Below are 27,494 nucleotides of genomic sequence, written 5' to 3'. Positions count from 1 at the left end.
GTCGGTAACGGACGAAAATCGGTAAATTTGACGTTACCGACCGGTATTTAGCTTTTTCTAATGTAGGTGGCTGGATTTAAGGATTCAATAATTTACCGATTTGGTAATTTAAGGAATCGGTAAATTACCGAATTCTTAAAATACTGAATCGGTAAATTACCGAATCCTTAAATCCTATGTAGGGAGCACTCAAGTGAGTGCATTTTTGATTTAAGAATTCGTTATTTACCACCAACTACAAGTTGGTGGTAAATATTGAAAACCTTTAAAAAAGCAAAAAACCTTTTAAAGGTGCCACATGGCACCTTTAAAAGTGCCATGTGGCAGACATACATGCCTTAGGGCATGTATGTGTGCCACATGTGCACACATGCACGATTCAGGGGTGCAACAGGGTGTCAATGTGACACCCTGCCACCCTTGAATATGTTCCCCCTATTACCGATTCGGTATATACCGAATCGGTAATAGTGAATGGCTTCCCATTCATTCCTATGGGCCTTCAGGCCCATAGGCATGAATGGGAATTACCGAATCGGTAAATACCGAATCGGTAACATTTACCGAATTTTTACCTACATACTATTTACCGATTCTTAAATACTGAATCGGTAAAATTCGGTATTTAAGACTCGGTAAATAGAGATTACCTACATATGACCCTTAGCGTTCTACCAGAATAATCTGTGATCACTTCAAACAATTCAGGCAATTGTTAGAGAAAATAAGTCTGGAAATACTGCTCTGACCTCTTGTAATGTCTCTTTGTGTGTTTCTTGGCATATATTGTCAGTATCCTAAAGATTAGACACTGGAGCTCCTCACTGCCATCTGTGTTGTCTGAAACTACAACCGTAGTGGTTTCCAGGCAACGCACAAGCTAGCGTTCACCTGGGTAAGAAAAATAACAAAGGTCCGCGGTCGGCAGCAACAAGTTGGCCTTGTTGCTAGCGTGTTAGCCTCTCCAAGACAGAATGCACCCGCTGTTGCCGTTACGACTGCATTGCTGTAGCTGGGACAAACTCTGAAGCGGTTAGGGGCTCAGCTTATTTCAATTGTTTACGTCAAAAGTTCTTGTCAATAAAATAAAAAAGGTAACTAAGCTTACCTGGCCTGACCGCAAATTGGAGGGGCATAAAAGACAGGAAAACAACATAAGCAGTAATAAAAGTAAGGATAAAGCACTAATAAAATGTAAGACAAAAGCACTCCGTTACGAAAGCACATAATATAGACACTCATTTAAGAAAGCAAGTACTTTTCCTGTCGTGAGCCAGAGGAAGATAGCTGCGTGCTCCTGATTGATATATATTTTCTGAACATTCTTTTTGCTTTGGGATGTATTGATATTCTTCAAAGGGCTGAATGTTGGGGCAGCAATAAAGGATTATTGCGTAATGGTGGCCTCTGGTCTTCTAATAAAATGAAGTGAACAGGCAATATTAGAATTTCAGTTTTGTTGGTGATTAGGTGAAGCCAGCTAGATGATTCAGGGTTAGGCACATGTCACTAAAATCTTTGGTGGCCTCCATGTTGCTTGTTCGCATCATACCAATAACTACTCAGCCTTTCATTTTTAGAGGTCTTCAAATTGAGAACTTTTAAATATGGTACGCCACGGACACTTATTTATGGTACGCTAAACAGGCAAAGCTGTAGTATGAAGAGTTATACCAACAAATATTATTATTACTACTACTATCAGCATGAGATATCACCCAAAATTGGCATGCAACAAAAGCTAGGGTTTTGTAGTTGACAACTGAAAGATAATTTGTGTATGAGTTGTGATTCCTCTTAGTCAAACCAGAAAGAAAGGTTGACGAAGGAAAAGACAGCAGCTAAGTGGGCTGCTGCATATTTCGAAAATAAGTGTAATCCAAGACCTGAGCCATGTATAACGTATCATTGTGAATAAAAATTGATAAAAAGTTTTAAAATCTCGAGCGAGGACAGATTAGAGCAGAAAAAAAGATTGATTGATCACATTCAATGCTGTTGATGACCCACCACCTTTCCCAGTCTTCAGCTAGTTTAGTAGTGGGTTTAAATATGATTTTGTGTACTATTACTCCCAAGTTGTATTATTTGTTAATAGACCAATTTTAATTGCACCCATCAGGGCCATTCATTGCTATGTACTTTAGACATGTAGATAGCAGGTGGCGATTTTTGAAATTGTCTGTCAATTACACCGAGGCCTCTGTAGGGGTGCTGTGAACAGCATTGGACCCGAAAAACACCGTAAACAAGCATTGACAAAGTCACCATGTCTGGCTAGCACTTTGCAAAGATCTCTATGGAGAGTTACCCAGGGAGAGCATATTTCAGTGAGAGAGGGCTGGGCATGTGTAGTTAGTGGGACTGCAAGCCTGAAATGAAAAAGCTGCTTCTTCTGCTGACTGGTTTCCACTGGTTGTGTGCCCAATAACAAACTACTTTACCACATTACTGTAGCCCTAACGTGATTGGCGCAGTGAATGGCAAAAGAGAATGGCCCAGTTTAACCACATGTGTAATGCCCTGGCCCTCTTGGCCCTCTGTTTACCACAGGGGCACTTGCAACAGCTAAAGCACTGTGTTCAGATGCTAACAATGGGACCAACATGCATTTTCATCACAGTTTCTCTTTGTACATTTGCTACAAAGGTATAGGTTTTACAATTCAAGCAGTCAAACAATATATATATATACATTATTCGGTTTAAAATTACAAACCATAAATTTCAATAACATCAGACCGTATACAATGTTTGACAAAGCAAAACATTAAAAAACGAATATGCAATCTGACATGCCTCTTATATTTTTAGGAAGGTGATCATCTTCATTTATTTTTGCCATTCATTTCCAGATCTTGCCTCTTTTCCCTCATAGAGTGCAGCTGAAAGTCTGTTTGGGAGGCGGAAAGGATCATCTCGTGTCTCAAACAGCAGTGCTGTCCTTAGGTTAGGACTATAAATAATGATCAAGCCTAGGACATCAATTATATGTTCTGACAAATATGTAACTAAAAAATGGTCAATATTCATAATGAAGTAAACCCACATGATTCTATGGCAGGACCGGAGGCTCAGATTATGCTTTTCTTTCTCCGCTATTTATTAAAACACAAAACGCATAGCAGCCCAGAAAAGCTCTTATTGTATTGGAACATCATCATCGGTTACAATAAAGGAAGAAAAACATCAAAATAAGCAACGTAGTGCAAATGTCTCAGACTTTCACTTCAAGTCCCAGCACTCCAACTTGTAAGATCCGAGGGTAGTCCTTTCACAGTGTCCATTATCCTTATATAAGCAGACCCCTCATTCCATTCTTCCTCTTTCTTCGCTGCTCCCTCAGTCAGTTAAGTGTTTTCTCTTTGCTCTTGGTTATTGTGGTTACATCACTTTGGGGTTTTTCTTGATTGTGTTTCGGGATCTGTGTAAGCATTGTGGCTGTTTTTCTCCACAGAGTCCCGATAGTGTCACGGGGGCGGGTTTTCCGCCCCTTACGCGACCTTGTCCCGTTGTGGTTCCGCGGTGCGTATCAGCCGCTAGAGGGCACTGCAGCATCTCGTTGGTCTTCGCGCGGTTTTCTCTTCAGAGGAGCTGCTCTGAGGAACCAGACGGACACAGAGCCTTGCCCTCGTGCCCCCTCAGTGACGCTCGGTGTTGCCGGGTCTGTAGCCCCATCTCAGTGACTGCGTCACTTTTACGCCCTGTTGAGGGTCTGTATTGCGGATTACCGCGTTGCTGCCGGTGTTACCGGTTTGTGCACTCTTTAGCCCCTGGTGTGGTAGCGCGCTGTGGGGGGGCAGGCCTGGTCCCTTGTGGTGGGTCGGCGCGCCCCGACTGCGGTCAGTTCCTACCGCCCAAAAACTGTACGGTCCTCCGGGCTGTTGGAATTCCTTGTACCCCCTGGAGTCTGGAGCTGTATTGTGGTGTCCGTTGAGGGCTAAGTTTGGTGTGGTCGCCTGTCTGAGTAGCTCCCATCATGGAGGATGAGTACTATGAGGAGCCCCATTCCTACTTGAACGACGAAGAGTTCTATCAGGCGGTGGATAGTTCCATCTATAGGTGCGTGACGGAGGTAGTCGGCCCTATTGAGGACCGCCTTTCAGCTCGTATTGTCGAGGAGTGCGCCAAGTTGGCGCGTGCTGACCTTCCAGGCCCTTCGCGGGAGGGTCCTCCAGCATCGAAGAAGCCTTGCAGGGAAGGGCCGTCGGAGCGTGCCCATGGGGTGGACAAGGGCGCCTTTGAGCGTCTTCGGGACGCGTTCTTAGCAAAGGCGCCCGCGCCCCCCACGGAGCAGCCCGCCGTCCCGGTCCCGGTGACGCCTTCGGAGGTGGCACCTTCTTCCCCGGATAGGGATTCCCCGGATACTGACGACGAGTCGGAGCGGTCCTGGCGGCCTTCGAGCTCTGAGACGGAGTTGCCTCGGGACAGCTCCGGCATGTTGGACCCGGATGAAATTATTCATCGGCGGTCTGCGGCTTGGGCCCCGGGTGACAAGGTGGCCAAGTTCGTGGCAAGCAGGCTGCGCAAACCTCTGGAGAAGGAGGCCAGAGGGTGTCTGAGGGGGGAATGCCCTAGACCTTCGTTGGAGGGCAAGGTTGCCATGACTCCGGACCTAGATTGGAAGATGGCGACGATCCTGGCCAAGTTCATGAAAGACCCCCGCAAGGGCATCGACCGTTCCTGGCGTTCCTGCCAGGATAAACTGTTGGACGCGGTGGGTCCGATCACGAAGATTTTAGACATGGCGGAGGAAGCGAAGGTCTCCGGAACATCCATCGACCCTGAGGTGCTGTCTAACTGGGCACAACGGGTGATCATTTTCCTGGGCAACGCCAACTGCGCCCTTACAACAGAGCGCCGCCGGTCCTTTCTGATTAAGTTAGACCCGAAACTGGGAAATCTGGCCTCTTCGGAGGCGGGGGCCGTGGCCCAGGGGAGCCTCTTTGGCGAGCCTTTTATCAAGGAGTTGGGGAAGTTTGTCTCTACCTTTACTTCGCTGGACAAGGCCAAGTCCAGCATCAAGCGTGTCCTCCACCAACGTTTTTCCGCCGGGGCTGGTCGCAACAGGGGCCGTGCGACCGGCCGTGCTGGTTAAAATGCTGGTAACAGAGGGCAAGGCTCCGGTCGAGGGCAGTACAACACCTCGGCCAACTACACCAACTTCTACCCCACCAGGGGACAACGCTTTGGAGGTCGCGGATTCAAGAAAGGAGCAGGAAACAACTCCAATTCCGGTGAGTGTAATTCCTGCAGATCAAGTGTGTGTTGGCGGCCGGTTAGCGGCCTTTTGGGGGGAATGGGCACGCCTTTCCACATAGAGTCCGCGGTTTCCACATAGAGTTCTACGACCAACCCTTTCAGGTGAGTGCCCCTTCTCCGATGGTGTTCTCGGAGGCCGATGCGCTGTTGATGGACGAGGAGGTCGCGGACTTGCTCCGCAAAGGGGCCATTCGTCGTTCAACTCGGCATCCCTCAGGGTTCATCAGCAACCTTTTTCTTGTGGACAAGCCTGGCGGCGGGCGTCGCCCTGTTATCAACCTCAAGGAGTTCAATGGGTGGTTGGTGTATCGCCACTTCAAGATGGAGGGCATCCATCTGTTGCGCGACATTCTCCTGTCGCGGGACTGGCTGGTGCGGCTGGATTTGAAGGACGCCTATTTGGTGGTTCCCATTCATCCCCCGCACCGCCGTTTCCTGCAGTTCCTCTGGAAGGGCCAGGTCTTCGAGTTCACGGCCCTTCCTTTCGGTCTGTCTTCCGCTCCGTGGTGCTTCACCAAAGTCCTGCACCCGGTGATAGAATTTTTGCGCGGTCAGGGCGTCAGGCTTATCGTCTACTTGGACGACATTTTACTGCTGGACCAGTGTCCTCGGAAGCTACGCGAACACCTGCAGATGGCGGTGTCGCTTCTGCAAAGCTTGGGGTTTGTCATAAACGAGTCCAAGTCGGTTCTGGTTCCCTCTCAGCGAATAGAGTTCCTGGGTTTCGTCATAGACTCTGTCGAGTCCGTCCTCAGTCTTCCGACACGCAAGTTGTCGAAGATCCGTCATGTGCTGCGGCAGACGGTGGGGAGGTCCCACACCTCGCTGAGGCAGATTGCCAGGGTAGTGGGCCTTTTGTCTTCCTCCATCCAAGCAATTTTCCCGGGGCCGCTGCATTACAGGGCCCTTCAGCGCCTCAAAGCATTTCATTTGCGCAGAGGTTTGTCGTACGATCAGTTGGTTCCTCTCTCGGAAGAGGTGCAGGAGGAGATGACGTGGTGGCTTTCTCACATGGAAGCCTGGAATGGTCGGGCGATCTTTGGGTCGGTCCCGGATTTAGCGATAGAGTCCGATGCCAGCAGAGCAGGCGGGGGCGCTCGCTGCGGAGAATTTTCCACAGGCGGCGCCTGGTCGCCGGAGGAGCAGAGGTTGCATATCAACTGTCTGGAACTCCTGGCGGGGTCCTTTGCGGTTCGGTGCTGGACCAAGGACAAAGTGCAGTCGTGTGTCCTTTTGAAGATGGACAACGTCTCGGCCGTTCGGTATGTGAACCATCTAGGGGGTTCGCGGTCCCGTGCGCTAGCGAATCTAGCGAAGGAGTTTTGGGCCTATTGCCTGAACAATCAAGTGTCGGTGCAGGCGGAATACCTGCCGGGACAGTCCAATCAAGTAGCAGATTGGCATTCCAGGTATCTACAGGACTTCAGTCAATGGAAACTGGATGTGTCGGTTTTTCGATGGCTGAACGGCCTCTGGGGTACTTTTTCGATCGACCTCTTTGCCTTGCGGTTGGATCATCAACTTCCGAGGTTCTTCAGCTGGAGGCCGGATCCAGTGGCGGAAGCCACGGGCGCGTTTCTTCAGGACTGGAGTCGGGAGTCGCCTTATGCGTTTCCTCCCTTCTCCATGATAACGAGAACGGCGGCTCAGCTGTGCCGACAGACGGGGGAGCTGGTCCTGGTGACTCCGTTCTGGAGGTCGCAAGTGTGGTTTCCAGTTCTGCTGGAACTTTCCTGGGATTTTCCAATCCTACTCCCCCAGTTTCCTCACCTGCTTCTCAACCCGGATCAGGAGCCTCATCACCTCCTCGTGCAGGGTTCTCTCCGCCTCATGGTATGGAGGCTTTCAGAGGACGCTGGTCGCTCCCAGGCCTTTCGCGACCGGCTGAAGGACTCTTGTCCAAGGCCTGGGCTCCAAGTACGTCGAAACGCTACAAGTCCGCTTCGGCTAAATGGGTTCGTTGGTGTCTTCGACATGACCTGGATCCCTTGGTCGCAGGAGTAGTTCCCATCTTAAAACTTCCTGACGGAATTGGCTACGGCGGGTTTGGCGTAAGGCACTATCAATGCCATGCGGTCAGCGATTTCTGCTGCACACCTGCCGGTGAACGGGTCCTCAGTGGGGGAACATCCTTTTGTGTGCAGGCTCTTGCGTGGTGTCCGGTTGGCTTTGCCGACGGAACCTCGGTACTCCGTTCTTTGGGACTTGAATGTGGTTTTGAATCTGTTCCTCTCTTGGCAGGCTAATAGGTATTTGTCTCTGAAGGAGCTTTCGGCCAAATTGGCCATGCTGTTATGCTTGGTGTCTTGTCGCAGAGTGTCTGATGTTCGCGCTCTAGATGTGTCCGCTCGGGTGTTTTCGCCTGATGGCGTCACCTTTACGGTTGGCCGCCGTACCAAGTCTGGCTCTAGAACCATTACGTATCCTGCGTTTGTGGATGTCCCTAAATTATGTGTTGTGAACTGTTTGAAAGCATACGAGGATATGACTTGGGATCTTCACCCTCCGGGCGTACGTCAGTTGTTGATTGCCTTGCGTAAACCACACCATGCAGTCTCTTCCCCCACTATTGCCAGGTGGGTGCGCTGGGTCATGCAAGAGGCAGGTATCGATACTAAACGTTTTGGGGCTCATTCTGCCAGAGGGGCTATGGCCTCCAAGGCGTTTGCAGTAGGTGCACGCTTGGAAGACTTGATGCGTGCTGCGGACTGGTCTTCAGAGTCCACGCTCAAGAAGTTTTACTTCAAACCAGTGGTGGACATTGCCAGTTTGGTGGTGAGTAAGCTTTAAACTAGCATAATCTGAGCCTCCGGTCCTGCCATAGAATCGAAATTTGCCTAGCTAGTGTGACGGTAAGTTTCAATTCTATTAAGGACACGGAGGCGAGGATTATCCCACCCAGATCGTCCGTGTGACGTCCCATCCGTATGCCAGTAAGTACGTAGGTTTCCAGTTGATGTCGTTATTTCATGCCTGTTGCTGTCTGTATTGTTTTGCTGACATGCGTCTGGTTGTACAACTCTCACGCAGTTGTGTTTTGTCACTAGGTAATGATGGTGCCAAACAGGACCAGTAAAGATGTTGCGTAATTCGCGAAGAAAGAGGAAGAATGGAATGAGGGGTCTGCTTATATAAGGATAATGGACACTGTGAAAGGACTACCCTCGGATCTTACAAGTTGGAGTGCTGGGACTTGAAGTGAAAGTCTGAGACATTTGCACTATGTTGCTTATTTTGATGTTTTTCTTCCTTTATTGTAACCGATGATGATGTTCCAATACAATAAGAGCTTTTCTGTTGCGCGACATTCTCCTGTCGCGGGACTGGCTGGTGCGGCTGGATTTGAAGGACGCCTTGTGTTTTAATAAATAGCGTTTTAATAAATAGCGGAGAAAGAAAAGCATAATCCTCGCCTCCGTGTCCTTAATAGAATTGAAACTTACCGTCACACTAGCTAGGCAAATTTGGATTCCTAACATACTCATCATAGCTGGTAGTAATGTCCCTCTTGCTCTATTGTAATGTTGAGATGATGTAACAATATGCCTCCTCAATCTAATATAACATATTCCAAACTTTGCTTAAAATATTCTGAAAATCAATACATTTTATACACCGCAGGCAATTTTGTGAATTCATGCTTAGCACACATTCGCTTGGCATTCTCTGAAAATAATCTACGCTTTTATGTGCTAGACTTTCACTTCTGGTTGTAAGCTCACCCTCTATATCTCTTTATGTTATGAAAATACATTTGCTTTGCTCTCAATCATCTGTGTTTAGTTTGTAGTAAAGAGTTTTGCATTTCTATCAAAATTGTGCTTGTATTGATCTGAAAATATCACTATTTTGCTCTCAAATATCAATATAGGGTATATAGACCCCTTTTGTACTCAAACACAGGCTTGACATGGCCATTCGGTACTCTCTCAAGAGTCTCTCTCCGCCTGGGGGAACGTTTTGCAAAACTGTAGGCCATTGTGAAAATAGCCCATATAGAGATACTCTCTTCATTGAAGGTCACTGCCTTGACATCATTTTCCTATAGGGCTTATAAGGGATTGGTGTAACCACCTCAGTCATATGGTCTAGCTGTAGGACTCCGCTCTTCATAATTCGGCTTGCACTCTATATAGTCCTAAAGAAGCAAAACAAGATAACTCTCTTTGATGTCTGCTGCCTGTAAAAGCACCCTGCTGCTAAATCTCCCGGAAATCAAATTGCTCTCCTTCCTGTCTCATTATTTCAAAATGCTCTACAATCACTGATGTGATAGACGCCTGCACTCAGTCCCAGAGAAGAACAGACACACCAGCACAGCCCAACATTCACTAATGGTTTCAACAAAAGAAATATTGCAGCACCTCGGCCACAAGTCACCCACACTCCAAACACGCTTGTCTTGATTGAGAAAAGAGACTACTACCCAGAATGTGCACACCTCAATAAATAGCACTTGTGAACTGTTCGCCATAGACCACAGATTCTTCAGCACCAAATCCACCATCATCACAATTCCTTTCGCCCAATGAACTCTCTAACACCCCGGTAATTGGGTAATTTAGCGTTCCGTGGAGAACTCCGAATTGGCACAAATTCAGCGGATTCCCTGAGTTTATTGCTTGCCTGCGCTTTCAAAATGCGTGTTCGCGAGATATTTCCCGAGGAGCTCGCAAACAGCATCGCGAACAGGCGGAACAAGCAATTCCGCGTGTTCACATAATTTCCGCGTGTTCGCAAAGATTTTTTGCCGTTTCGCAGAACTTTGCGCAAATTCCATCCAGTCCTAGTAAATACACATCTGGCATTAACTTGTGTGGTCATTGCATTACTTGAGGTGATCTCATTCACTGTGATAAGCCTGGATACTGAAAAGACTTTCAGTGTAATAGTATGGGACTTTACCTTGGAAGTAGTGTATGTGTTTGAATTCCCTTCGATGGTGTTTGAGAAAGTCATGTTCTAGTCCTCACAGTGCAGGGATTCTCTTTAACTCGTAATGATTACAAGTGGCAATCACAGTGAGTGGTCCATGACCACCTATGTATTTCTCTACTTTTTTTAATTGTTTTTTTATGTGAACATTAGGACACTATATCTGTTTACTCATTCCTTATTGCAACGCCCAATGACTAATAAAAAGACATATCTGTTTGCTTGATTAAACTCATCAGGGATACAATGGGCCTTATTTAGAGTTTTGCGGATGGAATACTCCATCACTAACGTCACAGATGTCCCGTCTGCAGTATTATAAATGCATCTAAGGTTATGGCACCTGTAATACGGTGGTTTGGATATTCGCCATTTTTCTAACAAAATATCCTGGTTGCTAAACTCTAAATAAGGCCCTATGTCATGTGTTTGTTTCAGTGGTGTCTCCCAAATATTTATTTGCATAGGCACTTTTATATTTCTTTTTTTAGTTGATGTTCCAGGTTACATGGCCTGTCTTCACTTCAACTCCATTCACTATAAGCCAGGAACCTTTGGGCCTAAATCATAGTTGTAGAGAGTGAAAGTGAGAGGTTGGAATTTTTGAATCTCTTAGCAAGAATTTGAGCAACGCATTTACCAGCATTCAGAATATTTTGTCTACAAAGATAGCAGTGCCCATTTTGTGTTCTCTATCCCCATCACTACTGAAAGACAAAGTGAAGCTCTGTTATGGAGAAATTATTTATTGGAGACGATGGGTTAAAAGCCCCCTATGTGGCAGGGTAAATAAGGGCTGATGGTGAGTTCAAGACATCCTGGTTTCTTTACGTCTCTTCAACTACAGCCCTCAGACTACAAACTGTCCTTGTGAGAAGGTTTGCTGATGGAGTACTGTAATACCGTCTACACCGCACATGTTATGCTAGTTGAACCACCCAGGTAATGTTTTTATTATTGTATATCACACCGTGGTTATTCCAGAACATTATAGACACTTCTTGTTATGACTCCCCATGGGTTTCAGGAACCACCAAACTGTTTAGAATGTTCTAGCTGAGCTCATGTGATCACGCTGTCTTCTTCCATGGACCAATTATGTGTTTGGAGCAAGACTACTTTTAGGTAATTTCTCAAGTGCCTTGTCTTAGGATCAGCAACACCCTCCTCTAGGTGTCATGGGTGATAGTTGATTCATCCTGAAGCAAGGATTATTATATGTGCAGTACACCCTGATAGTAACCTAGTCCCCTAAAGTTGCCAAGAGTTTGCTTGTGCTACTATGGGAGACCGCTCTAGTATTGCAGGAAGTCTCACCTTGTTTGCATGACAAGGTGAGGTTTAGAAATGACCATAGCAAGTTAAACTTTTGCACTTTGGGAAAATTAACAGTATCATCAATATTGTATTTTTCGCTATTTAGATTTCAGCTTATGTATTTGTGTCTACTCAGTGTTGCATTTTTTTGCGCGGCACAACACCATACTGTACTAACTTTGTAGTAAGTAAATAGGGCATTAGTAGAAAAGTGGATTCCCAATGATTATCCTCAACCCTAAATGCACTTACAGGATTTTGTCAAGGGTTTTCAGCTAGAGAATTAGGCTATAAAGAATGGTGAAGAATGGGTTTAGGAAACAATAGGTAATGTTTCTGGAGAGAATGCAAATTTGTCACATCATAGTGCAGAGTTCCTAAAGCACTGTCAGTTCAAATTGTGTGCTGCTCTTCAAGAAACTGTGTGGCAAAGTATCATATGTAACTAAATACTTATGAAATGGTGGCCGAATAAATGTCTACTTCTCCCTGTTGCGTTTCGATCAACCATCGGACCACTTCTTCTGCCACAGAGATGTTTTTCCAGTTGTAGTGATATTGCTGGAAATTTAACCTGGAGCCTTGGAAACTGTTGATAGTGGTGCAGCAGTGGTATATGGGGAGTGTGTACCAGCAATTACGTTCCAAGAATCCTAGAAGAAATGTGACATTTATGGTTAGGTGACAGAAATATGGGTATGGGAGGGAAGAGGATAATGTGAGGAAGAATTTTTTTGACATTTTTCTTCTTTTGTTCTACAAGGAACTCATATATTACTTTTCTTTTCTTGCAGAATCCAGATATCAGCATTAAAGACAATGCCCTGCATTTTAAAGGTTGGTATCGCTGTGCTGTACCATATTTCATTAGTAGGGAAATTGTGTTGTGAGTCATAGTGCATGCCGATCTAATACCGGTGTCCTCAATATCCACTGCGGATTATCCACAATGATGATGAAGTTTGGTTATGATCTGGGCAAGAAAAGCATTCAGCTTCTTTGTTTTTTAATACCTGTGAGCTGAGGCTAGTCCGCTAGCAGCAGTGTAAAACTGTGAACTGATCTGTTTTTTGTTGCTAGCAAAGATACAGAATGCACTAACTCAAGTATGCGGGCAGAACAGTGTTTGTAACTATGTATTTGTATGTGTAAATGTATTTGATGATGCCCAGTAAAGTAAGTTGTACCTGCTCATTTACTAGCACATTGGCGTTTCCCATAGCAGCTGAACTGCCTAACATTGCCTATCATACTGCGATCCTACAGTAGTCTATATCGTAATTGAATATTTTCCATTACTGGCTTGCCCCCTGCCACTAAAGTGTTACCTAACTGGGTAACCGTAGATGTCATTTGATATCATTCTGGTATTTGTTTACAGTAACCTTTTGTCATATGGTTACCACGTTTCTATATATTGTGTTAAGTTAGCATGAGCTTATTAAATGTTTAAACGCAATATTTTCTTTCAGCTTGAGTTTGCACACGACACCTAATTGTTATTGTAGCTTTCAACCTAGACGAAAGATGTGATTTATTTGAGAATAATATGTTATTGCTCTAGTATCAGTCGTGCTTGGTACACTTGGTACAACTGTCTGCACACCGAGAACTTCACACTCTAAGAATAACCTAACACAAGGTTGCTGAAGGCCTGATCCTCGCACCACGTTAGACATAACACAAATAATGTTGCTGCCAACATTGGGCTCTACGCGGGTTTAAGATAGAGTTACAGGGAATGAATCAACACACTTGATGCTTTGCATGCAGAGAGCTGGTAGCTGTTGATGTGATCTACTCCTACTGAGAATTAGAGGTATGGGCCCGCCCTGCTAGAACCCAAACGAGACCTTCTTAGATATAATATAATATACTGAATAGGGTGCGCGAAATATAGGTGATACAGAATTCTATAGATTTTTGCTTCATAACATGCTATCACCTTTTGCTTATTATGGATTAGTGACTATGCTGCTAACTCTGATTTTTATAATATGTATGTTGGTATTATACAAGATACTGCGTTTGAGAACTTTGCATTGAAAAATAAACATTTCAAACTTGCACGTGTGTTCTTTGCCTCCCAGTTTCGGTTTGTAATGATTATATAACGAAAAAGTGTTCATGTGTTCCACGATACCTGAGGTACCCTAAGTTCATGTTCTGGATTGTCTAAGTCATTGGGAAGTTATTACTACCTATGAGACACTGTAGCTAGCTTGGTAAGGGGATTTCTGAAACAAAGGTGAGTTTTGGGTCACCCTAACTCACCCAGGTTCTAGATCTCTGTGCACAGTTCTGTGGGAGAACGGAAACCCTGCTACATGGCGCCCATACGTTGTTGGCCTTATATCATGACACTCGAGTAGTATATCATTCGAACCTTAACACCTTCATTCCCGTTTCCGGAAAACGGCAGTGTCGGAAAAACCTACCTATTTTTGAAATAGGTCTTTTTTCAAGCTTGAATCTATCTAAAAACGGTTTCATTGAATTACTACCCAGTTGTGCTACAAAGTAATCTTTGTTTTTTCACTTTCCTGTGCTGACATGGCACAAGCCGTGGACATCCCGCAGCATAGTCGCATTGCGGTGCGTGACCATTTGCGGGCTTATAATGTCTCTATGGAAGGCTTGGCTGTTGTTCTAGTAGTGAGTGCGGAACATGCTTACCCGTACGAACTATTTTATTCGTGGGTGACATTTCCGGCGGTGAACGCTAATTCTGGTGTTTTCCACACCTACACTCCTACGGCTGTACCGGCTGCATATGCTCCGTACAGTGCACTGGAGATTCCTATTGACGCTTGGCAGCATGGAGTTTGGTTTGGTGGCGCCCTACCACACGCTTTAACCGCTCCGAGGTTGGGTCCTTTGTCCATACCGGGCACACCTTGGCCCGCTTTGGCTGGATTCACTCCTCACCCTAATCGCGCCACTTGTGGCATAGCTGATCTGCGGCAACTTCATGAAGTTGCAGTGGAAGTGATTAGAGCGCTTGTTCATTACACTAGCCGTAATGTTCAGGACGTAGCCCCTAGGGGCGCACAGCTTCGTGCAGAACAGGCTGGTTTGAAAATCAATCCTGTCATGGTGAATTCCGTGATGGGCAAAAAGCCGCAGGACAAGGATGATTTTCCGTTCTGGCTTGCAGAGAAATTCGGCCAGCTAGAAGCTGTGTTTCCTAATACGAATCCCGGTGATAAACACCGGATTCTTACACTAAGTTTACCGAAAGATTTGGCATCTGAGCTTGTTGACTGTGAGACCTGGGGTAAGACTTTTGCAGCGGTCTATTCGAGGTGCTACGGCACCCCGTCTGTGACCAATCTGGGTGCGGTCCTTAAACGTGTTCAGGATGAACACGGACCGGAGTCGGCGGTCGAATTGGGTATGCGCCTGTGTGGCTCCTTTTATGTAGTTTGCGATCTGATCCTTGCAAATGTCAAGGGAGATGCAGTGAACTTTCAGGTGGCTAACGCTTTGGCGTTAATTCCCGAGGCCGAGAGACCCCGTCAGTTGGCAAGGATCATTGTGGCTGCTTATAAAACGGTTGGCCGCAATGCGAATGGGGCTTAAGGCTTTTCCTGATAAAGAGAAAAAGCAGCCCCAGGGTCAGACATCGGAAACTAGTGGTCAACAAAAGTCCAAGAAACAAAATTGGCCTAAAAAGCAGAATCAGGGTAAGCAACAACAACAACAAACACAGGTTTCGTCTCCGTTGCCTGCGCAGTCGGATCGTGTTTATGATTTGCGCGACCGCGCGATGATTAAATCGCCTGAAAGGCTTCAGGCTTCTGACCAACGCTCTCCTCGTTCCTTTCAGGACTCATCGGCTCCGTCAACCGGTGGTGGAGGGGGCGGCAGGGGCCGGGGTGGCCAGCAAGGACGTGGTCAGCCCCGCCCGCGTACCGGTGGAGATCAGCAGCACGGCTCTATGCCCAAGAGACCACAGTTTGCTACGAAGAAAGTCGCTGCCCTGACAGCGCATCGTTATGCCCCAGATAGTGAGAACGCGGCTTCGGAATCTGACGTGGGCTCTGACCTTGCTGGACAGCGCGGCGGAGATTACCATAGTGAGAGAGGCCCTCCGTCCACTGTTGAAGGTGACAGCGACTGACACTTATGTTGTGATTGAAACTGCTGATACGCATGTTGCTCCCCCTGAACGTCTTTTTGAAATTGTCCTGTTAATTGAAGGTGACATGCAGCGAACTGTAAAAGGGGTATTTTGGGAAAATCTCTCGTCTACGTATGACATTTTGCTTTCGGAGGCTGACTGGCCCCCACCTTTTGTTCTCGCAGCTCCGCGAGGGGAGGAGGTAATCCTGCCCAGTTTCGCGCACACTGTACCGAGAGTGGAAGCGCTGCATTTTGCAGAAGAGTGGGCTCTGGTGCTTGCGCCGGCTGTGTACCGCAATCAGTGTGGCTGGGATAAATTGTCACCAAGCCACGAGATTCCTTTACGGTCTCAACCGCAGCCTCAACCTCAATATCCCATACGGCGTGAAGCCAAAGCTTCAGTCGCGGCTATCCTTGAACAATTCGAATATCAAGGTGTAAATGAAACGTGTGTGTCACCGATGAATAACCCCCTTTTTACTGTAAACAAGCCAGACGGCTCATATCGTTTGGTTTTGGATTATAGGCATTTAAACTCGCATTGCCGTAACTGCGCAGTACAGAATACTCATGGCTCTGCTTTAGTGAATAGTCTTGAGCGTAAACGGTTCAAAACCACGCTCGACATTTCCAATGGTTTTTATGCACATAGATTAGACGGTCTAAGTTCCCAATGGACCAGTTTTACATGCGGCGGTGTGCAAAAAATGTTTCGGCGTCTCCCAATGGGCTATAAGAACAGACCAGGAGTATTCTCCGCCCGCATTGTCTCTCTTCTAGAGGGCATCGACCCGGTTGCTTGTTCGTATGTGGATGACATTTATCTCACAGACGACGATCTTTGGGAGCATCTGTGTCGAGTAAATAGCATAATTTGTAACTTTGCTGACATTGGTTACAAGTTTAACTTTACAAAGTCGCACATTGCAGAGTACACAGTGTTGTTTCTCGGTTACGAGCTTAACAACGAGGGAAAAGGGTTAGCCCCTCACTTCCTGGAGAAATGCGCACAATTGCGCTCTCCGACAACACTGAAAAAATTACAGTCTTTGCTGGGATTTTTGAATTTCGGGAGAACTTACATTCCGGAATATGCCCAGCGTATCAAGCCTTTGTATGCTTTGATACAACCATCTTTCTCCAAATCATGCTGGCTGCCTGAGCATTCAGCCATTCTGCAGTCTTTGCAGGCTGATTTGCTCGCTTCTGAATACTTAGACTCGTGATAACCAGACCAACCTGGTGATAAGAATTATCCCTGGGGCGGTGGGGTTCACGTACTTGACTTTTAATAAAGGAGATACAGTACCTATAGCTTACAAGTCACACTTGTACACATCGGCTGAATTGCGTTTTTCCACTGTGGAGAAAGTTTTGACGGCTGTACAGATGGCAATTCTTAAAGAACGTGCCCTGTCACAAGGAAAGCGCATGTTGGTTGTTACCCCGTGTCCTGCCTTAGAGGCGGTTACGAAAGCCAGTGTACCTAATTCCAAAGCTTTGCACCCTTGGTGGATTCAATGGGCTGCATCCTTGACGTCACAAGATGTCACGTTTATTTTTGACGCCACTTTACGGTCGCAGGAGTATTTACAGTATGAGTTTGTTTATCCTGCTCCTTTAGCAATGCGGCCGTTGGAGGATTTCCATTGCATCATTTACACTGATGGTTCGGCGCAGGTTGCGCACGGCTCTAAACATGCCTACGTTTCCGCTTGCGCCATTGTGGTCGGTGCCATGGTGAACGATGAGTTCAAGTCCAGTGTCGTGCACACGCAGACGCTTGGGGACTGCACCGCACAATTAGCAGAGCTTCGTGCTCTGATGCTTGCATTGGAGTACGCTGATCCTAGTGTGACGACTTTGATCGTAAGTGACTCTTACTACTGTGTCCAGTCTTACAATGAAAACTTGTTCTTTTGGATTCAGAATGAATTTCGTGATTCCAAAGGTAGCACAATAAAACATAAAATGATCTGGGTCCGAGTGGCGGAACTTAAAGAGAAGTTGCCACTCGTGTTTGTGATTCATACTCTCGGTCATCAGCGCGTGGGGGTCCACGCTGTTGGCAATTCGCTTGCTGATGAAGCAGCAAAGTCAGCGGTATCAAAATACTTAGTTGCAGCGGTCACGAGGTCCAAAAGCAAGATAGATGATGACATCTTGGCAGCAGTTGCTGCAACAGAGAAGGGAAGTAAATATCCTGCGGGGTTCCCTTCTAAATACACATACCACTTAAGTCCCGATAAGGTTCCTTATGTGAAAATCCCTGATGTTGGCGAACGTCTAGTTCCCAACTCGGATCGCAGAGCTACTTTGATTACATCGGCTCATGAAGGTGTGGCGTCTGCGCATGCGGGCGTCTCAGCCACTGTAACTCAGCTACAACAAAGGTTCTGGTGGCGGGGACTGTACAAACAGACGCGCGATTATGTCCTTCAATGTGACATTTGCCAGCAGATTAAGCCTTCAACTGCTGGGCGTCCGCCTCAGACACAGTTGTACATCTCGAATAAACCGCTTGGATGCGTTTATTTAGATCACTGCGGTCCCTTTTCTTCTGATACTGCGTACAAGTACATCTTAGTAGCAGTTGATTCATGCACACGCTTTGTGTGGGTATGGCCACATCGGAGCGCTGATTCACGTACTGTCATTAAGGATTTGCGAGTCTTTGTGGGAATTTTTGCCTATGGTACCTTCCATTCGGATCAGGGTCCGGCTTTCGCCTCTAAGGCGTATAAGGATGCTATGGTTTCGTTGGGGGTCCAAGTCAAGTTTTCGAGTCCCTACAGGCCCGAGGGCAATAGTGTAGTTGAACGAATGAACCGCGACTTAAAGCAATCTTTGACAGCTCGAGTTATAGGCACTGGCAGAAACTGGTTAGCCCACCTCATAGGCGTGCAGCGTGCGCTTAATAATCTCCCTAGAAGGTCTCTGGGTGGGCGGACCCCGTTCGAAATGCTCTTTGGTATCAAGATGTATGTCCCTGACCTCGATGGGCTAGACTGCAAGGCCCAGGCCACGGCCTTTGACGTAGATGAACATTGCAATGTTTTACAGAATCTACAAAAGACCAGAGACAGTCTTGCAAAGGAACATTTGCCCTCCACATCGGATGATGCGCTGCAGATCCCGGTAGTTGGCTGGCTACCCCAAGTTGGAGAACTGGTTCGAGAGAAGATCGATAACAAGAAATAGTTCGGTCCCTCATATCGAGCACCGGTTCGAGTTCTTGGAGTGAAGGGCACAAGAACAGTCATTTTACCACCACTTCCAGGTCGTAAGGAAAACAGATTTATTTCTATTGACAATGTCAAGACACACAGGGTGGCCGATTCTTCATAGCATGACACCGGCTGTTTCCTGTCCTTCCATGGTGAGGCACTCTATGCTGGCTATTACATCTGGTGCAGAACAGGAGGTGTCCCTCGAGATGCCTGCCATATCCAGTCCTTTATTAAATACTGTTCCTGTTACTAACATTGATGAGCTGACCTACACCTATCCTGCTGATTTATCAATGCCTGATTTACAGACTCGTTTGGCCGACCAGTCCAGATTCTCCTTTGACTCTGTTTCGGAACCTTCAAAGAAACCCTCAACTATTGCAAGATATGCCACGTTGTTTAAAAAAACATTTTTTAATTCCCCCTTGGACATACATTTGGTTGATCCTATTTTCATTTTATCTTTTTATGTCAATTGGTTTTGTGTTTTATTTTTTCCGCCTGATCGATGGTCACTACGTTAAAGAAAGAACAGGAATTCGGTACCTTAATGGAACATTGGCCCCTCTTTCCTCATCACATTCAGCGCACAGACTGAAACGAAACTTAAATACAGTTAACATTACTGCTTGGCCTGTCCTTGATGGGATTGTGTGGGATGCGGTTAGGTTTCCGATACATGGACTCACTGAAGTGATTAATGTTCCAAATGTGCTTAGAGTAAACATGGGAGATGTGATTAAACAAAATATACGTTCTGATGATTGGGATATTCAGGCCGTAGAAGCATTATTCTCTGATTTGAAGTATTATGCTGCCTTCGATGCTGAGGATCTGTATTTAGATTCTATTAATTATGGTGATTTGTTTTGTTTTCAACACTATGGTAATCATTTTTTACATAAGACAAATTCAAGGAGACTTGCTGTAAATTATACACAATGGGAACATTGCCCTGCTCCATTAGGAGGCAGCTCCAATACATTTCTGAAAAAATACACTTATTTCACAGAATTTAATCAATCGAATCCTGAGTCATTTTATTTTAAAATGACACAAAAGTCCATGTCCAAAGTTAGACTTACCGATACAAAATTACTGTATTCGAAGTCCTTTCTAGACAGGTTGGCTGTAGATGGCTACGAGTTTTGGAAAGGAACAATTGACCTTAAATCGGTTTGGGGTACCAAGGATTGGCAGGTACAAGGCACTGAGGCTTTGCACCGTGCATGTCTCATCCCGAATCACATGTTTTTAAATTCATCCATTTTCCAAACAACATGCTTTGGATTGGCTACTTCAAAAAAATTAAATACACCGACCATCCCAGATTTAGAGGAATATTCAGGTTGGGGTAACTTTACTGAATTGTCCATTCATGAGTTGCAAGCTCTATTGCACAATTCATCCTTTAACGTTTCCAGTTTGGATTCCAAGGGTTGGCTGATGTGGCATAGGAGTGCTGATTCTTGCCAACGTCGTTTTCTGGGTTTGGCTGAAGGGTTCACAGAAGTCAGACCCGATCCCCATTTTGAAGAAGATTATACTGTCACAACTTATTCTGTGGGGAAGCTGTGTCAGAATTGGTTGCAACATTCCACATTAGCTGCAGTTAAACTACATCTGTCTCAATTAAATGATAATGTGGATTTGAACGATTTTATAAAAGGCCCAGCTAAAGGTAGATCTAAACTGTGGCTTTATGCGATTTACAATGAAATTTGGAAAGTTTCCCAAATTGAGGCTGCTAGGCGCCTGAGAGCTATTGATCAAGCAAATTTAGAAAAAGTGCTTGCAGTTGTCGATAACCGTATTAACACACTTTCTTCCCGAATTTACACGTTGAACAATATTGTTTCTTCTGTTGTTGACATTGTACATGATGAAGTGTCCGTGTTATATCATGGTCAAAATCAATTGCGTTCTGTGATGCAGTTTGCTTGGACACTACAGACTCTGAAGTCTGGTCGAGTGCCTTGGAATTATATGAACGTCTCATCACTATTTGCCCCATTTAATTTGACTGAAAAACAGCGCATGCTTTCAATGAGAGATGCATCATTTTCTATGTTACACATTGAAAAATTAGAATCCTTGCCCTTTTCTGTGGCTGAGGTGACTGCTGCTACATGGCTTATCCATGGTGTTATTACCTTACCTTTTGCTCTGTATAAATTTACAAATTGTATGAAATATATGGCTATAGGGCGATATGAACCATTAGGCAGTGCTTTCCTCCATGAGACATGGTCTTTACCATACACTTACAGATGCCTAAAGGAGGGGAATGAAGTGAATCTGAATGGTGAAGAATGTACACAGTCGCCTGACCGCTCACTAATATGCAGACACATCCAGTTGCATGGTTCTTGTAATCAGGACAAGCCTAATTTGGCCTGTGTTTTGAAGGGGACACCGGTTCCTGCAATAGTTCCCACGTTCACTTTATTGTCCAACGGTAGTTATTTACTTTTGAATAACGAACTGTGTTGTGGGTTACAGGTCGGTATCGCTTATGTGGTAACCGTTTCAGAGAGGGTGGTTTGTTGCAAGAATGTGTTATATCCACCCACGCATGGGAATTCAGATGTTTCAATTTGGCCACGAATACCAACCTTGAAAGCCGAGTTCAATGGTTTAAGCCGTATAAGAGCCCTATTGTCTCAGAAGCAAGTGGCCCTGAGCTCTGCCCGCGAAACTTATGTCCTTCACATAGCTAACACACGCACAGAGGTGCAGGCGCTTTTAAATACTGATTTGCCGTTTCATTTCTCCGAGCTGGTTCATCAAATCTTCAATGCCTCCTCCACAACAGGCCTGGCACATTTTTTTAAATTGGTTAGCAGTGGTCTCGTGACTACATTTGAAAAAGTATTTGGTATTATCCCTGCGTTCTTTCATTCTATATTCGCAAGCCTGTTTGGCGGATTTCCTGTTTTGCTGGCTTTGGCTGCAGGCGTTCTGGTGATATTTTGCTTTCTAAAACATGGATGCCCATCCTTCGCAAGGAAACGCTCAACCCCTACTGATGCAGTTTCGCAACCGGATGCTTGATTACTATGGCTCCTTGCCGCTTGCGACTTTAAGCACGGCTTTTGGATTATTGTTCAGATTTTCCTATTTCACATGTGTCCAGCCCGTGTTTCATTGCCTGAGCTGTGATTTCGACTGGACCATTGATTTGTGTCTCTGCTTACCGACTTCTCCTAACGTCAATTTTGATCAGCTGATGAGCCCCGTAGTTGCTCACGAGTTGGTTTGTTCTGGCGAAAGGGTTATGGCTGTGGCAGCGATGCATGGACTAATGGGTCAGTGGGACATATTCGCAGCGGCGCATGACTTTCTGGCACATAGCGTTCTCGAGAACCCACTGAGTTGTCCTCTGATGTTGCTAGAGGAATCGGTGTTGGAGGAGCACGTATGTTCTTTCCCATTGCTTAATTGGATGGCTGAACTGTTTTCGGATGATGACAGTGATTTCATGTTGGAAGCTGTAGCTACCTATTTTGCATATTCATTCAACCCATGAGTGACTTTGAAGACTTTCATTATTATGGCACGTGACTTTTTAGTAATTCTGAATGGTGCCTTTTTTAATACGAACATTCGACTTTTCATATGTTCTGGGCCTATGAACTGGGAGTAGGCCTTAAGTTCGACTTTTATATTTTGTGTGGCCACTATAGGCATTCATACATATTTTTGTTATTAAAATCTTATATACATTTGCATACATTTAGCTTGGCTCAATATCATTGAACTCTGCTTTCATGTTTTACCTCTCATATGGTATTAGCTTATGTTTTCTCTTTTTTTAACCGTCCTCGGATCATTGGGGGGGTGTCATATGGTTACTACGTTTCTATATATTGTGTTAAGTTAGCATGAGCTTATTAAATGTTTAAACGCAATATTTTCTTTCAGCTTGAGTTTGCACACGACACCTAATTGTTATTGTAGCTTTCAACCTAGACGAAAGATGTGATTTATTTGAGAATAATATGTTATTGCTCTAGTATCAGTCGTGCTTGGTACACTTGGTACAACTGTCTGCACACCGAGAACTGCACACTCTAAGAATAAACTAACACAAGGTTGCTGAAGGCCTGATCCTCGCACCACGTTAGACATAACACAAATAATGTTGCTGCCAACATTGGGATCTACGCGGGTTTAAGATAGTTACAGGGAATGAATCAACACACTTGATGCTTCGCATGCAGAGAGCTGGTAGCTGTTGATGTGATCTACTCCTACTGAGAATTAGAGGTATGGGCCCGCCCTGCTAGAACCCAAACGAGACCTTCTTAGATATAATATAATATACTGAATAGGGTGCGCGAAATATAGGTGATACAGAATTCTATAGATTTTTGCATCATAACATGCTATCACCTTTTGCTTATTATGGATTAGTGACTATGCTGCTAACTCTGATTTTTATGATATGTATGTTGGTATTATACAAGAAACTGCGTTTGAGAACTTTGCATTGAAAAATAAACATTTCAAACTTGCACGTGTGTTCTTTGCCTCCCAGTTTCGGTTTGCAATGATTATATAACGAAAGAGTGTTCATGTGTTCCACGATACCTGAGGTACCCTAAGTTCATGTTCTGGATTGTCTAAGTCATTGGGAAGTTATTACTACCGATGAGACACTGTAGCTAGCTTGGTAAGGGGATTTCTGAAACAAAGGTGAGTTTTGGGTCACCCTAACTCACCCAGGTTCTAGATCTCTGTGCACAGTTCTGTGGGAGAACGGAAACCCTGCTACACTTTAAGGTGGTTTAAACTGATACACTTTCTGAACAGTGATGTTAGGCATTATAATAAAACGGTTGGTGCACCTTGCACAGTAATATTTATTAGTACATCAGGTTTATTTGATAGAGCAGCTGCTCATTGGTATCCTTATTTGTTATCATAATCAATAAATTAGCATTGATTTAAAGATCCAGCCACAGTAGTTTTGCTACCATAATTATGTGGCTAGTTCTTGATGTGCCATTGTCACTATACTATTTGTTACCATATCGAGTAGGTAGGGTACAGTGCTTTAAAAATAATCGTTCCGCTGGCAGATGAAGGAGATTTTTAGCCGTGTCATAGTACAGTAGTATTGATTACCCAAGGGTGATTATGTGGGTATTTCTTTATTGTACATTTATGCCATGCTTTGGAACACTCCACACAAAAATATTTAGTATTTAACCATAGTTACTTATTTTTAAAGTTGGGATTTGCCTTCTGGCCCCACACATGGCATTTACACACAGAGACAGCAGACTGCTGAGTTCTACAAAAATAACTGTAAAAACTGTCTGTCAAATAAGTTCCATTGTATATAGTTATTATTTTTCAAATCTATTGGGCAGCAGACTGTTTGCTTTTTGGGTCCCCCCTACCAGATAGCAAATGCATTGTCTGTTGAAAGACTTATTGTTCATTTACAGTAAGCGTAGAGTGCCTACCATTGGTTGGCTTCATTGTCACTCTCATTTGCTTGCTCCTTATTTGTTAACTTGCAAGAGCTTTCCTTAATTTCGTGTGTTTGCCCCTCCCCACGAGCATAGAGCATTACCTGCATACGTTTTGTGGAAGCAGAAAAGAGAGAGTGCATATGTTCTTCCAGCTGTCTCACTAGTGTCCTTCTGTCCCCCGTAATTTCACTGTTGCACTGTTTCTTTTGCCCATGTGCTTCTCCCTGCCTGCTCGTGCTTCTCTCTTGCCTATTTGCTTTTGTTACCTCTTTTCTACCCGTTAGTTTGCTTCCTCCCTGTGTCATCTGTGTTGATTCACTTCCACCCAAACCCTCTGTCCCTTCCCCCTTCTTTTACTTCCCCCAAACCTTTCCTCTTTGATTCTGCTACCTCCATTTGATTACACCCCCCAGCGTCCACTTTGCTCTTTCTCGCCCGTGTTTCTCCCTTTGTGCTTAGCTTTCATGGAAGTGGAGGATATTTGGGTCTGCTTTGCCAGGGAGTAATGACCTACATGACTTTTAGATCAACTTCTCCAGGGAAACATAAAGCACCATATCTAAACAGGTGACGTGGCACCAAGATCCCTGGGTCCTACAGTCACTCCCTGGGGTATCACACTGGCGGAGGCCAGGTCCCCAGTTTTCTTTCACAGTAGTGAATGACCCCCCCTCTGACAAGTGTTGTGCTCCTGCCCTCCTGGAGTTTCTGCAAAGTGAGTATCATTAAGAAGCAAAGTTGTCATTCTTTCAGGATCCGTCACAGGACCCACATATGGCAATAGATTTGCACCATATAATTCGGCCAAAATGTCATCTGCTGAATCAGGATCAGTATCAGATTTTTCCTTTTCCCCTTTGGCCTTAGCCTTTATATGTTTCTCGTGTTTTTCTGATTTCTCATTTGTAATACCAGGATATGATTTGGTTCTTTCCACTGCCACTTTTTTCCACCTATGCTGTCTTTCATCCCATACACCGTCTGCAGAATTTTTCACAGCTTGCTTTGTTCATCTCTGGTATTACTCTCGCTCTCTATCTCGAGCCATTTTCCCCCAAGCACTTAAGGCTTCAAATTATGTAGGTCTAGGAGCTGGCTTCATTACACAAAGAGTCTCTCTCAATCTGTCAAATATTCTAAGTACGAATGTTACCCATCTTGGAAAACTCAGTGCACCTTCTTTGTCAGTTATACCCTCAGAAGGTGTCTCTTCACCTTCTCAAACACCAGTAGTCACATCACCTCTTATACCTTTAATTGGTTTGAAAAATTACATGTTTTCAAATTTAATAGAACAATTGCACAGCATGAAATATAAACCTTCAATGATTTGATGCTGTTCTGTATGCGTCAGATTTCAGTAAGCCCTTCTCCCAATCTCCACACAACTCTGTAAGCCAACCAACTGATAGCAGTGCATCTCTTCACACAACTCAGCCAGTCTCAGCGCAGCGTTTCACACCAACTGACCCATACCAGCATGGCAAAAATTTACGTAACAACCTGCTCCTTGCAGCGACTCACCCTCCTTTACAGTTTCTTCGTGTACACACAAAGCTTCAATGGTACAATTCTATGCAGATAAAATAAGTCATTGGCCGCTTCTTCTAAAAATAAAATCAACAGTACAATTCAAAAAAACTGGAATGTTTCGGTTTTTACACCCTCTGACTTTCCTCAAACAAAAAGCATTTGACGCACACCAATGAAATCTCGACCAGCGGGAAATCAAAAAGAGTAACAGAGAAAACTCTAAGTGTTATCACCCAATTTCCTTTAGAGACTCTTCCTTTATAGTCTCTTCTGTGAAAACAATAGAGAAGATTCGAATTAATTGGGTCTAGGAATGGCATATGGATTAAGGTGTACTTCTAAAACTCAGAACAGCTTTAAACATTGTGTAAGTACAGTGAATCACTGTTTGATTTTGTGGCTTTGGTTGTATGTTGCGACAGACACAGTGCATCTACATTTTAATAATTCTATCATGGCATTTTATTGCATCAAAAAATCCAAGCTTAGGGGGGTATTTTGATGAAGGTGGATCTCAATCCTGATTTAATTGGCAAATAAAAAGGCATGCCATCAAGCCCCTCTGTCAGTATTAGTTCTGGTCTAAAAGGGAAATATAATGAACGTTTCCAGTCTTTGAGGAGAGTGTGTCAAGGATGTGTGTTAGCGCCCTACATATACATAATTGAATTAAATTTGTCATTAGAGAGGGACTCTAAAGACACCCTGAGAGTATTAAGGAGCGCTTCCAGATGTTAATGTTTTAATACTTAGAGCCTTCATTGACCCTCAGTTACTGATTGAGATACATAGGTTTCATAGAGGGATTATACTTGCTAACTCTTTGTGGACCACACATTAGCAGGCAAAACATGTTAAAAACATTACTTTGAAGAGATAGAAGGCTTTCTCCTACCAGGGAATTATATTTAAGTTAATGAATTGGTCCTTCTTGGACTGGTCACACGAGCTAAGATTCACACAAACTGTGATGTCTGTGCATAGGTTTGCTTTTATGATAAGCTATAAATAATTTTGCTTGTTGGTGAAGCTATATAGGATGAAATGTGTTTTGGATGTTATTCATGGGCCGGTGGCATAAGGCAATGTCGATCTGTGTAGGTGGAGGAAAATATATTCTACAGACAGCTTTTGAGCCTACCAATTTTCCCCTTAATTTTCTATCCACGAGTTTGGATTGGAGTACATAGATGAAAGGATACTGTTAGCTCTGTTAATGTTATGGTTGTGGGTTTGGACTTATCCTGCAGTTTAAGTCACAAAGTACTTGGAGACTGTCTTAGCCTCAATAGGTATCATAGATTCCCTTACCTGAGGTATTTCAATGAACCATTCACAGCGCTGGAACCTCCATCCTTAATTCAATCTATTATTTGCTTAAAATTGGCAAACGTGATCAGAAGTGATTTTTAAGGATCAAGTAAAATATGGACAGCGATACTTCCAAGCTGAACAAGTGTTCTTCATGGTTTTAGTTTAGTGTGGAAAGAACTGTTGTGGAGTCCCAGTTAAACTAGGTAAGGAACCTGCCTGAGTTCATCCTCTTAGCAAGGTCCAGAGTGGGAGTTCTAAACTGGCCAGTTTTCCTAAAGGCTGGCCACTTTCGTATT

General features: G+C 44.7%; 1 protein-coding gene across 1 annotated transcript in view; it reads left to right on the top strand.

Moving 5' to 3' along the window:
* Positions 1-27,494, top strand: part of HACD3 (3-hydroxyacyl-CoA dehydratase 3) — a 362,043-nt gene that overhangs the window by 164,020 nt on the left and 170,529 nt on the right. Inside the window, exon 2 of the mRNA XM_086958018.1 lies at positions 12,308-12,350. Coding sequence (XP_086814144.1) covers positions 12,308-12,350 — 43 coding nt within the window. The remainder of the gene's footprint in view (positions 1-12,307; positions 12,351-27,494) is intronic.

The sequence above is a fragment of the Lissotriton vulgaris genome, chromosome 2_1 (genome assembly GCF_964263255.1).
Source record: "Lissotriton vulgaris chromosome 2_1, aLisVul1.2, whole genome shotgun sequence".
NCBI lineage: Eukaryota > Metazoa > Chordata > Amphibia > Caudata > Salamandridae > Lissotriton > Lissotriton vulgaris.
Note: the sequence above shows the minus strand (reverse complement) of the source record. Positions and strands in the feature narration are given on the sequence as shown.